Source organism: Folsomia candida, unplaced genomic scaffold, assembly GCF_002217175.1.
Source record: "Folsomia candida strain VU population unplaced genomic scaffold, ASM221717v1 Fcan01_Sc015, whole genome shotgun sequence".
Classification (NCBI taxonomy): domain Eukaryota; kingdom Metazoa; phylum Arthropoda; class Collembola; order Entomobryomorpha; family Isotomidae; genus Folsomia; species Folsomia candida.
Genome location: NW_019091207.1, coordinates 372210 through 388597, shown reverse-complemented (window position 1 = coordinate 388597; position 16388 = coordinate 372210). Strand labels below are relative to the sequence as shown.

The 16388-nt window shown below is 38.8% G+C and overlaps 1 protein-coding gene across 3 annotated transcripts in view; it reads right to left on the bottom strand.

Annotated features, from left to right (window-relative positions):
* Positions 1-16388, bottom strand: part of LOC110856313 (filamin-A) — a 35578-nt gene that overhangs the window by 3946 nt on the left and 15244 nt on the right. For all 3 annotated transcript variants that reach the window (XM_022104796.2, XM_035857029.1, XM_035857028.1), the window contains 26 exons: positions 10113-10234; positions 9954-10035; positions 9529-9741; positions 9225-9462; positions 8715-8811; positions 8521-8647; positions 8346-8432; positions 8199-8270; positions 8054-8127; positions 7977-7989; positions 7810-7891; positions 7530-7597; positions 5719-6015; positions 5603-5644; positions 5071-5208; positions 4703-4987; positions 4467-4634; positions 3635-4005; positions 3163-3235; positions 2083-2168; positions 1621-1996; positions 1485-1553; positions 850-1158; positions 417-620; positions 233-346; positions 21-164 (listed from right to left, as the gene is read on the bottom strand). In XM_022104796.2, coding sequence (XP_021960488.1) covers positions 21-164; positions 233-346; positions 417-620; positions 850-1158; positions 1485-1553; positions 1621-1996; positions 2083-2168; positions 3163-3235; positions 3635-4005; positions 4467-4634; positions 4703-4987; positions 5071-5208; positions 5603-5644; positions 5719-6015; positions 7530-7597; positions 7810-7891; positions 7977-7989; positions 8054-8127; positions 8199-8270; positions 8346-8432; positions 8521-8647; positions 8715-8811; positions 9225-9462; positions 9529-9741; positions 9954-10035; positions 10113-10234 — 3951 coding nt within the window. The remainder of the gene's footprint in view (positions 1-20; positions 165-232; positions 347-416; positions 621-849; positions 1159-1484; positions 1554-1620; positions 1997-2082; positions 2169-3162; positions 3236-3634; positions 4006-4466; positions 4635-4702; positions 4988-5070; positions 5209-5602; positions 5645-5718; positions 6016-7529; positions 7598-7809; positions 7892-7976; positions 7990-8053; positions 8128-8198; positions 8271-8345; positions 8433-8520; positions 8648-8714; positions 8812-9224; positions 9463-9528; positions 9742-9953; positions 10036-10112; positions 10235-16388) is intronic.

Sequence of the window (16388 nt, the reverse complement as noted above, 5' to 3'; positions counted from 1 at the left end):
TTCTTCTGGTGGATATATACCTTGAATGACGATTGGACACCCGGGAACCGGCTCGCCTCCATAATGCAGCATAACTTTATATTTTCCCGGTCGCCTCGGCACAAATTTCAAAACGTTCTCTCCATGTCGTTCATCCATGACGGGGAACAAAGGTTTTGGTAGACCTGTGCATGCATAAAGGGTGCTTGTTAGTTATTAATAGTTGGCAATGCAAATATTTATGCCAATTCACCTTCCGGTCCCGTGACGTCACTCTCCAAAAGCGCTTCACCCGCCTGACTGACATCAATTGGTAAAGTGATACATTGACCAACCGTCATTGAGGTAGGAATTGATCCCATCAGCACTTTTTGTGTAGAAAAAATAAAAAATGTTATCATTTTTGGCTCGTACTTTTTTTGGGAGGTTTTAAATACCTTTTTGTGGGTCGTAAACATGGCAAATGAATGGAGACCCTTTAACCATTTTGCTCCTGTGGTACACGGCTACTTCGTGATTTCCAGGGCTTCCAGGAGTAAATTCTGCCCGTAGATTTCCATCGCGTTGCTGATAGCATCTGACGGGAACGGCGACGCCCCCAATTCCACTCACGACAACGTCAAAGTCACGGCCAGAAGAACCTGTATCGTTATTAAATCAATTGTTAATGACGTTATATTATGGCTGGCAGTGGCCGCGGAAGGGTGTGGACAGAGGGACAATGTCCCCACGGTTATAAGATGTCCGCATCATCTCCCCATCTTATATCAACCCCTCCCTCCCCTATCCTTCAATGGCAATGTCCCCAGATGTCCCCACGGCTTCCGCGGTCACTGATGATTGCATATCTTTACGTCTAGTTTTAATTACCTTTCGTCATAATGGTGAATCCTGCTGAACGTGAAGCTCTCGCTAAATAAAGCCCAGATCCAGTCGCGACAGTGTCCTTTGCATGGATTTCGTCCGAAACTAAGATATCAAATGGACACCCTTTCGCATTATAGCCATGAACTAAAACATGAACTCGATGAAGTAGAGGCAGCACGGGTTTAAAATTAACGGCAAACATTCCATTGCCCAAGTCCCGTTTGGTGCATGGCACATTTCCCAAGCCTGCTTTTACTTGGATTTCGAGAAAGTCTCCAGCCTCAAGGTCCAGTCCGGATCGGGCCGTTTCAACTGGAAGACATCAAATCAAAAATCAGACACAGAAATTTAAATTATTAGTTAAATTCAGTGTTTCGTTGCTTGCAGATTTGCCACATTTCTTGCACTGCAAAGTAAGAAATGCAAGAAATTCGGGGTGCATGAAACTGGGAGAAAGTGCAAGAAATACCCGCCGTCTAGCCACGCGCGGGAGGAAGTATGGTGCGTAGTTTGTCGCGCCGTGCATTTCTTGCAGGTCAAAATACTCACCTGCAAGAAACCGCTTTCTTCCCGTTATTTCTTGCAAGTGGTTACTTTCACCCGAAACACTGGTTAAAAAATTATAATTAAATGTGTACCCGTGAAGGAATAATCAAGTCCCAAAACGGCAGTTTCTTTCTTATCTCGAATTCGGACGAGTAATGGATCTACATGATCAAAGAGTTCTTATAATCACTAATTTCCTTGCAAAATATTATCAAATTTTGTACTTACCAAAAACCCGAGCTCGCAACGGATTCGGCAGCATCAAGGCCTTCGACCCTTCCAAGACATTGATTTCATACGTGCCAACCCGATCCGGGGTAAATTCTGCCCTTACGTAGCCCGATGGAAGGACGCGTGTCTTGATTTTGAGCGTGCTCGCTCCATCCGGACCAATCACGGAAACTTTGGGGGTTCCTGACCCCCTCTTTTCCAGATCGACGTATGCCATCGTTCCCGCAATGACGGGGTCCAATCCGGTCGAAATTATGCCGTGTTGCAGTAAAGAGGAGTCACTGATACTTTCCAATTCCAGGCCAGAGCCCCCGTTCACGGTGGAGTATGATTCTTCTATGGCGCATTCAAACGGTGATCCAGGGACATCATTCTTGATTTCAAATGAAGGTTCAATTATAATTATGTTTTATAATAATGCAACAATTAAATGATTACGAAATTCAGAAATTAACCAACCTCGTTGAAAGTTATATTGACAAAATGAGTCGTTGCTTCTTGCGGGATAAATGTAACGTCGTACAAACCACGACTTCTGGCACTGACTAAAATCAGAAAAATATGTGATTTTCGGGTGATGGGAGAATTCCTCCCGCTCATCTCCTCCCCCTCATATGCTCCCGCCCAACCCCTCCCGCTCGTCTCCTCCCGTGTACATTTTCCTCCCCGCACTATCTCCTCCCCGCTGATCTCCTCCCGTAAACATTTTCCTCCCCGTTGCGTCTCCTCCTTCCGTATTCAACTTTGTTTGACTACCCAATATATTCAAGATAGGGGATCTAGGGCCGTTCAAAGTGTGTGACATGTTTCTGACGATTTTTTAAATAATTGAGGGTATTCATTACGAGTTTCCATATCATCATAATTTAAAACAAAAAAAATCAAAAACAAACTTAGGTGAGGCATTTCTTTTTACAACGTGCAATAATTTGATGTGTGCATCATTAAATGATAAATATATGCATGGAAACTTTAGCATGGACATAGTTTGAAAATGTCATAGGAAAAACTTTTTAATTGTCTGATTTTGAACATTTTGGTACCAAAATATGCAGAATTCAGAAGACATATTAAAATCAACTTTATGCATATGCTTGCATGGTGGGAGACGGTAAAATTTCGGTTTTAAACTTTCAAATCAAAATTTAAGACAGAAATATATATTTTTGTAGATGATATTCATAATTATTTGAAGATTTGTAAAAATCCCCAAAACCGTGCCACCTAATCTGAACGGACCCAAATCTCGGATCTTATAACATTGGGTAGTCAGACAAAATAGAATACCGAGGAAAAGCGACACAACGGGGAGGAAAATGTATACGGGAGGAGATCAGCGGGGAGGAGATATTGCGGGGAGGAAAATGTATACGGGAGGAGACGAGCGGGGAGGGGTTGGGCGGGAGCAAACGAGGGGGAGGAGATGAGCGGGAGGAATTATCCTCCTATCTGATTTTCGCAGTGTTATTATTGCTCAATAAAATATTTTTGAATATAATAAACCATCGCTTATTAAGAAAATATTGGTCAAATATGTACCTTCAGCTCGCAGAGATTGCTTTCCTGTTGTGACAACGAGTTCGAGCGTTCCTTCTCCCGCAGTGGAGGCATCCTGTTAATATTCAATATGTTGAAAAATAATTATGGTTTGATAAAATCGTCAAAATTAGCACATCTTTAAGCATTTCTTGGCTCTGGGAATTTATTTTAAAATTCTGGACCACAAATTCGTAGTCAGTAAGTTGATTAACGGTGAGGTTTTTTAATTGAGTTACAAAGAGTTCCAATCTTTTCTGAAGGTTTCTTAATTTTAAGATATCCTCCAAAAACTGTGAAAATCTGGAGTGTATATTTAAAAAGAAAATTAACAACACTCTGCTCTACTGGTTCGTCGTCCAAAATTTTAAAGTACACTCACAGAGCCGAGAAATGATTTAAAATGTGCTGATTTTGGTGATGAGTCAATTGTACAAGCGAAAGTATGTAATTGGCAGTAAATTATCTAACTTACCACCGTGAAGGTTATCGGTTGTCCAATTCCGCCCGCTTTTAACCCACTCACGTGCACTTTCGAAACATCGTACACATTGCAATTAAACGGACTTCCAGAAATTGGTTCTCCATCCAACGACACGGTGATTGAATGTGGTCCCACTTCCGTCGGCGTAAACCCGGCTTGTACCTTGTTTGGCAGGGCTCCCGTAATGTTGATGGGGAGATGGAGAAGTGAAGGGGTCAACACCATGACGTTGCAATTAGTGACGTCAGCCCCTTGTGGGTCCACCGTTAGAGATGCGGGCTGATTTACTGCTGCAGATTTTAGCGCAGGACCGGTCACAGTTGCTTTTTCGGTGTCGGTCACTCGACACGCGAATGGTGAGCCTGGAGAGAGAGAGAAGGTCAGCATTTGAAAATTGTGTATATAGAATGTTTATGCAGCGTTTCGCTTTTGCCGTTCAAAAACAGAGGTCAACGCAGACCAATTTTGCGAAATTTAGGTCTTTTTCAGCGCCGCGCGCCTCAATGTTGTAGAAATAGGAAATCAGGTTTATCTGCAGTGGCGCGTAAAATACGGCGTTGGCCTGTGGTCAAAAATCATTTTGGACTGGACAGTGGTCAAAATTGTCCAAAACTGATCGACATGGAGCAAATTTCTACACTATTGGGACAAAAACGTGTCCTACTTCTCTTTTTGGACACTTTTAGACACCTTTGGACACTGGCCACTTATTTATTTAGCTGGTGGTCAAAAACTACTTTTGACTGGCTTTTGACCGTCTAATGTGTTTTTTTTCTAAGGGAAACATGGTATTTATGAAATTCAATAAATTGTTGTCCCTTACTTGGAACAGATTCTCCATTGAATCTCACAGAAATGAAATGTGGTGCGGCTTCTTGCGGTCTAAAATTTACTTTGAACTTTGCATTTCCCTCGGCCTGTACATAATTGGGGACATTTCTTCCCCCAACGGAAACAATAATCTCAAGATTTCCGGCACCTCCTCCAGATGCTAAAAAGATGAGAAGGATTTATTATTATTAATATTTGCATAATAAAATATGGTAATTATTTACTAACCATCAATCGAGAAATAGACAGGTTTTCCCCTGATTCCCGGTGTAATATCGGTCACTCGGACTTTACTTGCATCGTAGGCTTTCACTAAAAATGGACTTCCGGGAACAACCACTCCCCCAATCGACACGTCAACCGTATGGTCGCCGACTTCCAATGGCACATATTCTCCCAAAAATTTATTATCGGATGGAGTCTGAATTGAAGAGTGGACCACGTTTTTGGCCGGTCCAGTAACCTTCACCTCGGGGAAGCCTGGTTTTCCTTCGGGCTCAATGGTGAAAGTTGCTAAAAAGTAAATACATAATTTTGTTTTTTGACAACGCTATGCACATTATAGATCAATCCATCCAGACTCGTTTTTATTTTACCTCTTTTCCCCACGGGAACTTTCTCCAATCCGTCCCCCTTCAAGACCACTTTGGAGGCGTCGATAACCTCGCAACGGAAAGGGCTTCCGGGAACGTCTTCATTGTTGAATCGGAGCTCAATCATGTGCGGTTTTGCGTCTGAGGGGGGCAAATTTAAAAAGAAAATGTTAGAATGAATGAATGTATGAGTAATATATGAATGAATGAATGAATAATATATGAATGAATGTATATTGGTTGTGTGATATACACAGTGTTTCATTTCTTGCGGGTTTGCTACATTTCTTGGACTAGAAAGCAAGCCATGCAAGAAATGCGAGGTGCAAGAAATTGGGAGAAAGTGCGAGAAATATGCGCCATATGTATAGCCACGCGCCGTATGAACTATAGTGACTGGACGTAGTTTTGTGCGCCTTGCATTTCTTGCAGGGTAAAATATTTCCCCGCAAGAAACCACTTTCTTGTGGTCATTTCTTGCAAGCCGGTACTCCCACCCGAAACATTGGTGATACAGAAAACACGTTTTTCCTACCTTTTGGTGTAAAAGAAATGGCGTAAGTATGGCTGCCTTGGGCTTGAATTAAAAAAAATCATTGAATTAAATTTAGCCCACATAAAATTAAACAAATTTACTTCTGTATCTACTACCTTGGGCGGAAGTTGGCACTTGACCCCCGTTAACGGTCACTTCTAAATTTCCGGGTCCAGCTTTAGACGTTTCGACCAGAAAAGTCACAGGCTTTCCGACAATCCCTTTCTCCGTGTCTTTCACCCGGATGGAACCCACGTCGTAAACTTTGCAAGCAAACGGTGACCCCGAGGCGGGGACGCCTTTTATGGAAACAGTGATCCTATGCTCGCCAGGCGTCTTGGGGTTAAATTCCACTCCGAAAAGGTTTTTCCCCCGTTCCAGTACCTGCGTGGGGACGATGAGGGCGCCCGGTCCTGCAAAAAAGTGTTGCAAAATGTCCACATATCGTCACTAATTGGTTCGTATTAGATATCATCGTAAAGCGTAAAAATCGTGGTCAGTCAGTGTGCGTAAAAGTACTTTTGGTGTAACTTTGAGGTACGAATTTTTATATATTTCGTAGTTGAAAGAAACAGTGGCCGCGGAAGTCGTGGGGACATCTGGGGACATTGCCATTGTAGGATAGGGGAGGGAGGGGTTTATAAAACATGGGAAGATGATGGGGACATTAGCCCTCTGTCCCCACGCTTCCGCGGCCACTTGAAAGAAAGTTTAAGAGAAAAGGTGTTGCTGATTTAGATTTGGTTTATTTTTTATTTAAAATTATTATACTTTCCATAAATTTGTATGTAAATTAAAATTAAACGGACATTAAAATATTTTTTAGATAGTTTGTGGATAAATTAGGTATATAAAAAAATCCTCATTTTGTAAGTAAACATACGTTCACCTTGAAATCATACATGCATGAAATTACTTATCAATCAAGACTTGATTAAATTAATCTGGTTAACTTGTTTGTGTAGAAATATGGAAATGTATGTGAAACCGTGAGAGGATTATTGGAATAATTACGTCAGTTCGATTAAGTTTTAAATATGGCAACCAGTTACGATTTACGCACAACCGACGTTAACACATACACCGAGTGAGATACATTAATTAATTAGAACATTAATACTCGGCGGATTGAGATTAATACAATTAAAACGTTAAGCAGTACGGCACAAAAAGCTCATAAGCATGCATTTTGAAATGCAAGTATTAAAGTAGGACGTTAGGAAACCTACGTTTTTAAAATTTCCTTTTTATAATTTGGTCAAAATTTCCGGAGTCGATGTTGAAATCACACGCTTGAGTACATTTATCATATTTTCTCCAGAAATTAAATACGGACGGAAAGTTACGGACATTTTAAAAATGTAGGTTTGCTAATTGCATATTAAAGTGGAAGAAACATTTGTAAGTACAGATAAAGAGAAAACGTGCGAAAAAATTGCACCTCGTAAGACAAACATAGTAAAGAGAAGGGCACGTGCATTAATTTAGACGCATATACATATCATACATATCTTATCAAATGAAATACGATTTTACGATAAGGACAGAAGAACACTGATGAAAATCATAACATTATAATATACACTTTTAAGAGAGAGAGAAAGAACATAATTGTGCAAAAAAATGTGCAAAAAATGTGAAATAAGGGGTTTGTGTGTGTGTATAAGTAAGTTTGCTAAAAAATATAAGTGTGTTAGTATCGTCTATCTCTGTACTGAAAAGTCGCAGAAGAAGAAGAATGACGCCCTGTGAAACACAAGAAAATAAAAGCAAGTGATTACAAACTCACTCATGCCAATAATAATCATGAATCAAATTCATTCGCACATTAAAAATAGAGTGATTGAAGGTGACAATAATTGCAAACTCGAAGCAGCCGTGGGTTGCGAAAAATGCAAAAAAATATATGTAAAGTGGGCAAACGTACCTTCAACAGAAACTTCGACATCGTCTAATGATCCGTGAACATTGTTAAGAGCAAAGTGTGCCGTTTTTCTGTAATTCATACATTTTTGCACGTGTAGACAAAATATATAATTTTTTTAAAGGCATTGCATACAGAAATTTCGAAACTACAGTTTGTTCAAAAAAATAGAGACAAAAAAATCTGAGAGGTTATCTGGCAGATTAACAGATTTTAACCTTTAACAACTTTTAAGGATGTTTTTCCCTATTTTTTATACGCTTTCCGTGGTCAATATTATTACCCGATTGGCGTCGCTGCTAAACTTGGCCCACTGACGACCACTTGACCAGGGTCGGCTGAAACGGTGGCCATGAATGGCGAACCTATAATAAATTATTAATTCCAAAATTTCGTTTAGACTCATTTAAAATGTCAGATTTCGTTTATGTATCTGCAAGAAAATCTCACCAGGTACAGGTTCCTGAAAATAAGAAATTAAAATGAGTAAAAATTATTACCTGCTATATTTTAACAGAAATATTTACCTTATTGAAAGTGACAGTAACGGTATGGTCCACAGGTTCAAGTGGGACAAAGGAAACGTTGAATCTGGCCCCACCTGAAATATATTTAGTAACGTAATAATTTTAACTGTCAGCTAACTGTCCCACTTTTTTCGAAATTAATTACCTTGAGGATGAACTTGCGTTGGGACGTTTCGACCTCTGGCACCTATCGTAATTTCTAGATTCCCTTCTCCAGCTATGCAAATAATAATGGATGCATTATAATCATCGTAAAATGAGATTTGTATCGTCAGATAATTAATTAACTAACCTTGACTAGCATCCACGGTAAATTGAATGCTCCTGCCCAACGCTCCTCGAGGGACGGGACTCACATAAACGCGTTTGGCATCGTAAGCTATACACCGAGAACACAAATTAGTCATTTTTAATTGTTTTTTAAATTAAATTATGTTCTTATCATTTTGATAAGCACGTAAAATTACCTTTTGATGTGAAGGGTGTTCCAGGTGCTGGGACTCCGTTGTGATGAACCGTTATGGAGTGCGGTCCGACTTCGATGGGAGTAAACTCGGCTGTAAAACCAGATCTCACTGACCCCGAGACTTTCACCTGTGGGGTTAATTCAGGATTTAGTCATTTAATTCGTAAGGCTGCAAAATAGTTGATAACTTCTTACCGGCAAGTCTCCGCTCGGACCTTTCACTGCGACCGCTAACTCTGCTGAACTGGAGCCATCGACGGCAATGTGGAATCTAGATATCTGGTGGACAGGGCTGAAAAATGGGAAGAAAAATTAGTTTCGCTACAATTTAGTGTGTAAACGTATGTAGGACTTGATGAATCATGGTCAAAATCGTGAAAATCAGCACATTTTTCGGTTCTGGGAATTTATTTTTAAAATTCTGAACGATAAATTTGTAGAGTAGGTCATTGCCAATTTTTTAAAAATATACACGCCAGATTTTGACACTTTTTGAAGGAGGAGATCTCAAGAAGCCTTCAGATAAATTGGAACTCGTCGAAACTGGCTTAAAAACCACGCTATTCTACTAATCAACTTACTGTCTTTCAGAATTTTAAAATAAATTCCCAGAGCTAAGAAATTCTTAAAAATGTTCTGATTTTGACCATTTTAGCAATAGAGTCGTACATTAATACACAAATTAAAATAGATAGCTCCACCCACCTCAATTCCAACCCAGACAGAGAAACAGCAACTTGTCTCGTATCCGCAACCTGACAAATTATCGGACATCCTGGAATCGTCTCCTGATTAAACTTGATATCGATGGCGTGTGGTTTGGCCTGTTCGGGTGTAAACGACACCAGACAACAGCCTCCTCCCAGGACGCGAACTTGATTAGGAAGCTCGCCATCATTTATGGAAATTTCTAGTTGACCTTCCCCCGCATCCTTGGCATCCACTGATGTAAAAAATGCAAATGAGATATTAATTACGACTTGTTTCGAAATGCAGTCAAACAACTCACCTTTGAACTGAACAGTTTGTCCCACAACGCCCGGTGATACGTCCAAGACTTTAATTTCGGATGAGTTGTAAACCTTCGCCACGGCGGATAATCTTCTCCCGGCAACGTTAATGTCGACGTAATGTGACCCTACGTCTGAGGGGATGAACTCAAGGACAAATTGGCCACTCCCTTCTTCCAGTAAACGATACGACAATGGCTTCCTGGATGGACCTGGGATACATCATTTTAAGTAAAATATGTACTCTGATGACACGTGTCGCATAGGGCACGTGGATACAGTGGCGGCGGACATGTGGGGACATTGGCATTGTGGGATTGAACTTATTAACATGAGGGAAGATAAGATTTTGCTGAATTTCGTGGGGACAATGTCCCCCTCTTTCCGCCGCCAATGCGCGGACATATTTAAGTCGCAAACTTACTCAGTACACTAACATCGACAGCTTCTCTACTAAATCCGGGCGCATTTATTTCAAAAACTGCATTTTTCCCGAATCGCACGTGCTTTAATTTATTTAAATAATTCATATAAGTAAAATGGCATATAATAAAATAGTGATTTTATGTAAGATTTTAAATACCTTCACAGAATCTCCCCGAATAAGCATCAAATCTCCGGATTCCGTATGACGAGCCTCCATTGTTCCCTCATCAATTAGTGCGTCCCCCTTTTTCTCATAAACATCAACCCTCCAGGGGCTTCCTAAAATAGAAATTTAACAGATCAAATTAATTTTTTATACCAAAATAAATGGTTTGTTTACACCACACACAAAAAATTGTTTATGCAAATTTACATATCTATCTAAATTTGCATAAAAAACTGCAAAACCTTATAAAAATACACACATATTTATTTATTTATTGCAAATGATGGCGTGTAGCCACTGTCGATCTTCATTATTACACGCATATCAATTTCTTTCCTTCCTTCTTAATGAAGCATTCATGCCTACAGCCGCCTCCCAAATTTGCGACCTATACAACAACGTAATGCTGCAATTTCTTGTTGATTTATTAACGTCTGACTGAGGAGGACACTGTATAAGTAAAAGTAACGGTGTTTACAGTATTTCGAGAATAATAATCGCATCACACACGGCATACGACGATACAAACTGCCATCCCATCAAACGTGCAACTTTTTGCATACAATTAAAGTATCACCTATTGTGAATCAGTTAGAGAAGAAACAGGATCCAAGCTTCAAGCAAGAAGGAGTATGTATGCAAGAAAGTCAGTGGCCGCGGAAGAGTGGGTGGGGACAGAGGGACAATGTCCTCACGGTTGTTCGATGTCCGCATTATCTGTCCATCTTATAAACCCGTCCCTCCCCCATCCTATAATTTTAATGTCCCCACAGCTTCCGCGGCCACTGATACAAGTCTGTCCTGTAATCTAGGAGTATGTATGCATTGACAGTGACCGCGGAAGTGTAGGGACAGAAGGAAAATGTCCCCACGGTTGTTCGATGTCGGCATCATCTCCCCATCTTATACAAACCCCTATTTTACAATGTTAATGCCCCCAAATGTCCCCACAGCTTCCGCGGCCACTGACTGATGCTGAGTCTGTCCTGTAATTGATGTCTTAGCCCAGGTGTAATTCCCATCTTTCTGTTCTGCATGTATAAGTTCATATTAGTATTTTTGGTGGTGTGGTAGACAAACGCTTTCACAAAGCAAAACCAACCAACGAACCAAGAAAATGATCAAGTGGACATTTAAATTCCTTTCTTTTCTTATACGTATTTCTTCTTTCTTACTCATAGTTTCAATATTCAGGTTTGTTCACTTCTTAAGCAAGAAGAGAATACGAGATGAATGGATAATAAGTAATTCTACGATATACGTACATAGGCCAATACGAAATATATTGGTCAACCAGTTTATCCTATGAAATGAAGTGAACATTGATGAAAACAGAACAGAAGGAAATATAGATACGCCTCGCAGCAACAACATGAATTTCCGTTTTAAAATAATTCATTCACAAATTCATTCACGATTCAATCTCAGAGATTTTAATGGCTGCAAAAAACAAAATAGTTTTTTTTTTACATGAATTTATACTTTTGGACGATGCAGGGGCTGCGGAAGCGTGGAGACAGAGGGTCCCAAGGTTATTCTATGTCCCATCATCTGCCCATCTTATATAAACCCTTCCATCCCCTCTATCCTACAATGTTGATGTCCCCACAGCTTCTGCGGTCACTGTTGACCGGTGGTTAAGTATGCAATGCCCCACGCCAAATATGAACAAGCAATAATAATGTTACCGCAATTTTAAATCGCAACTAAAATTCTAACCAAATTTCGGGAAAAGTGCCAAATGTCAACCAAAACCAGCCAGTAAATTTTTCAAAAAATCTCAACTTTTAACCCATTTAAACTCTGCACTATTTATTATTCATGCTCATTACTCGTGCTCGAACCTAAAATTTGGAAAGCCCAACGGAACAGTAGCACTCAAAACAATTGCCTAAATCAAGTATTTTATTTTTGTGTGTAATACAAATAATTTTATTGTGAAAATAACAGCGTGCAATTAGCAGACAAAGATCTCCTCAACCTTTCAGCGACCGAGACCACGAGCGAAAGAAAGAAATTAACAAATACCAAACCAATCGTCTCACTTTTTGCCTGACCAAACTTTTCCTTTTCAAGAGCAATTTGCCTTCTTAACGTACACACATTCGAAACAAAAGTCAGCAATTTAATTGGGCAAAGGCAATCTTTTTTTCGCATTACAGACAGATCGTGAATTGATGAAATGAAGGGGAATTAAGCACAAAGCAGGTTGAATCTCTGCCTTTCTTCGTCAAGTCAAACTCATCCCAACAAAATGACTAATTGACTACAATGAATTATTTCACAATGGAAAATCGAACACTTTTCAATTCAACACCTGTACTGCATGGGCGAAAAACGACCATTTTTCATCCCCTTGACTGTATAGCAGTGGCCGCGGAAGGTGTGGGGACATTGACATTGTAGGATAGGGGAGGGAGGGGTTTATATAAGATGGGGAGATGATGCGGACATCGAATAACCGTGGGGACATTGTCCCTCTGTCCACACCCTTCCGCGGTCACTGATGAGAAGAAATGAGTTATAAAAATTTGCAAGTGTTAATTCGATGCTAAAACGCTTTCCACTTTTATATGTAAATACACTCTTAGAAAAACTGGTATTAAATCATTACTAACCGGAGTACATAGATATTTATATGACTCTACCGGCACTGGTAATAATGAGCATTTCCGTTCAGTAATGTCGCGGTAATGAAAAATTTACCAGGCAGAAACAAATTACTACCAATTCGGTAGAAAGTTATTACCAAAATAATACCGGTACGAAGTATATATCTCAAACTACCAGATTTTTAACCGTGTATCGTTGCATTTTTACATGTTTACACATAATCAAATACATATTTTGGACGAGACTAAAAGTCTAATTGTCTATGAGAAAAACTAATTTTAGGCATTTTTACGTGAGAAATACTTGCAAAAAAAAAATCTTTACGTAATCCAGATTCATGGTTGATGGATGAATAAAAATCGTATAGTGCAATCAACCATGCGAATTCTTTTTTACGGGTGCTATTGACCTGTCAATTCAGTGGCCCAAAAACGCCAAAGTTAATTTTGATACGAACAATATAACAAGAAAATAGGATGACTAAGTATGTATGCATGCTAAAAATTCTAATGATGGCAATAATACTTTTTGTAATTATTTTACAAGCAATAAAGCAACACCAAGTAAAGGAGAAGCAGTCCAAACAGGTCTAAATTGTAAATTGCAGTTAGTGAAATAAAATAAGAAAGAAATGAAATGCCCGTGGGAAACTCATTTCGTGAACATTATTTCGTGCTTCGTGTCTTAAATCTTAATGATAAATTATCATTGATAATAAATAAATTTGAGGGGAAACTTTATGGAAAATAACGGCCAAATGTATGAGATTAAGTTATGAATATTAGGCAGTTAGAAAACAAACTTATGTACGTTTCTAAAATTTCTGTAACTTTTCATTTCTCAATTTGAGTTGGGTCAAAATTTCCGGATTTTATATGAAAAATATTCAGCGGACACAATACTAAATTAAAATCGGGGGAAATTTTATGGAATTACTGCAAAAATATGTATGAGATAAAGTCATGAATATTACGCCGTTAGCAAACTGATGCACTTTTTTTTAAATTTCTGTAACTTTGAGTTGGGTCAAAATTTCTGGATTTCGTATGCAAAAAATATTCAGCGGACAGTAAAAGACTTATTTCAAGAGCAGCTCCGGAAATTTTTGACCCACCTCAACAGATAGGAAACATTACGGAAATTTTAAAAGCTACAAAGTATTTTGTCTGTATGTATCAAAAATTTATAATTTGCTTACCAAAATTTTACAGAAATTCTTATATCAAATTCCTTAACGAACAAAACTCCACTTAATTTGCAATAGTAGCGCAAACTAATAAAGTATTAATATTGATTTATAGCATAAAACGTCACTAAAAACTCCCTACGTACGAATGAACAATGACATTTCTTTACATAGTCACTCACTCACTTTACATGTCACGTTCTCCTTGTCAAACTCAATCAAATGCACACCGATTAAACACAATTAAACTATTTGCATATGCATGTAGAATTTGTTAAAAACTAAAAACTTAATATAAAAAAATTATAGCCACATTATTTCAGATATTGCACAATAACTCGTTAACTGTTCACTACCACATTTATTCAAATAACTATGTACTAAATACTACCCTTTGTTACCTCTTTTTTCAGCTGATAGTCTGTCAATTCGCGTACAATAAAATTTTTTATCTATGTATTTAGAGCTAAACCTTTGCCCAATAAATACAAATAAATTCGGCCTGAATCCTTTCACACAATGAACGAATGATGAGATTCGAATCAACTATTTGCCATTCAATTAAAAGATTTTCGGCATTCCTGCCTCGCTCTTAGAGACTGCAGCCAAGGAATAACTGCATGTTTCAGGAATCACCACCATGAGTCGACTTTAAAAATTGTATCTCGTCTAACGTTGTAAATACCAGCACATCAGTCCATTGAGGTCAAGTTCTCACTACTACTCAATGTACCCTCACACCCACGAAAAAGCGACCAAACACACTTTTTAGCTAGAATCTCAGACCTAAAACAATACTTGAAAGTTTATAAAATGTAATGAAAAAGGGTTGAAAGTTGAGAAAGTTATTCAGCTGCTGGAGTTTAAGGTGCACCAAGATTCCGTTACATTTATTACCGTGCCGGATATGTATGGACATGGAATTCGGGTGAATTTTAATTTTGGGGGTTTCTTCGTTAGTCCAAAAATATCTTGGAAATAAGCCATTTCATTCGTGAGCATTAGTCTAGACGACAATTTGGTGATCATCTTGGGCGAAATATTTTCATTAAGACGGTACTCTCTGCGATGATGTGTGCATACAGGTAGTATTTTCACCTGAGATGAAACCACCCCTGAGGGGCAACAGTCTTTTTCTTATGATAAACTTTAAGCATGCACATACTTTGAGCTCAACAGGTAGAAAAAGGGTGATGCGCTGCTATGCGGTTAAGAAAGAGTTAGTTGCTTAGTTAGCTATCAGCTTATTAACCGGTGCTGCTATATAAAATACGATGCAAGGATGTGATACGGAGGTGGATTAGTAAATGCACTATGTATTCTTCCTTACTTATGTACATACATAGTTGAGCATTGCATTGTTGCTTAAACCGGCGTAGGAAGGAATTACTTACACTTTATACATAAAAACTAATACATTATTCATGACGGATACATACTTACAGGTTGGTCTAAGGAGGGGAGGTTGTGTACTATCAACTCCCGGATCTCGATGCCCCTTGGATATGCTGTAGTGTCCCATGAATGTACAAGAACCCTGAAGTGGTTTGATTCCATGGCCACATTTGCGCCCGCCACACCCACTCAAAGGTGCCCAAAAATCGCTTTCACTCCAGCTTTCACTCATTCAAAACCACCCCAAAAATCCAATTTTACTCCGATTTTCAAATTTCTTTCACCATTATACTCCCAGATAGTTGTTTTCTTATTTCCAACATCAAATTCAACTTTTTTGATCTTTATTTCGCAGGCATAATTTGTTTTGTTGATTACTACAACAATGCTCATTCAGAATTTTAAATTTTTAAAATAATAAAGATTTCAAAAAGTTGAGTTTGATGTTAGAAATAAGAAAGCAACTATCTGGGAGTATAATGGTGAAAGAAATTTGAAAATCGGAGTAAAATTGGATTTTTGGCGTGGTTTTAAATGAGTGAAAGCTGGAGTGAAAGCGATTTTTGGGCACCTTTGAGTGGGTGTGGCGGGCGCAAATGTGGCCATGGAATCAAACCACTTCAGGGTTCTTGTTCATTCATGGGACACTACAACATATCCAAGGGGCATCGAGATCCGGGAGTTGATAGTACACAACCTCCCCTCCTAAGAAGCTTAAATTCTCTCCTTTAATAAAGCTATGTAAGTATTCGAGTCAAAGGTGTACATAGAATTGGAAAGGAGAGTCACATATTTTTATGCGTGTACATATTTATTCCATTCCTTTTCGTGATCAAACATTAAACAATGTACGAACGTAGGGTTGACTTGTCAATATGTACAAGAGTTTAAGAAAAATTAGTATTTTTATGCAACCAGAAAGTTGTGAGCTTCCCTCAGCTACATATTAAAAGGAAAACTTATGTACAAATGCACTTATCTTGATAAACATTAGCTATCTATTTCCACAAAAGAACTGTGTATGTACGTACTTTTAGCACTTCCTACAATGTTGTGAAACTTCAGGATGCGTT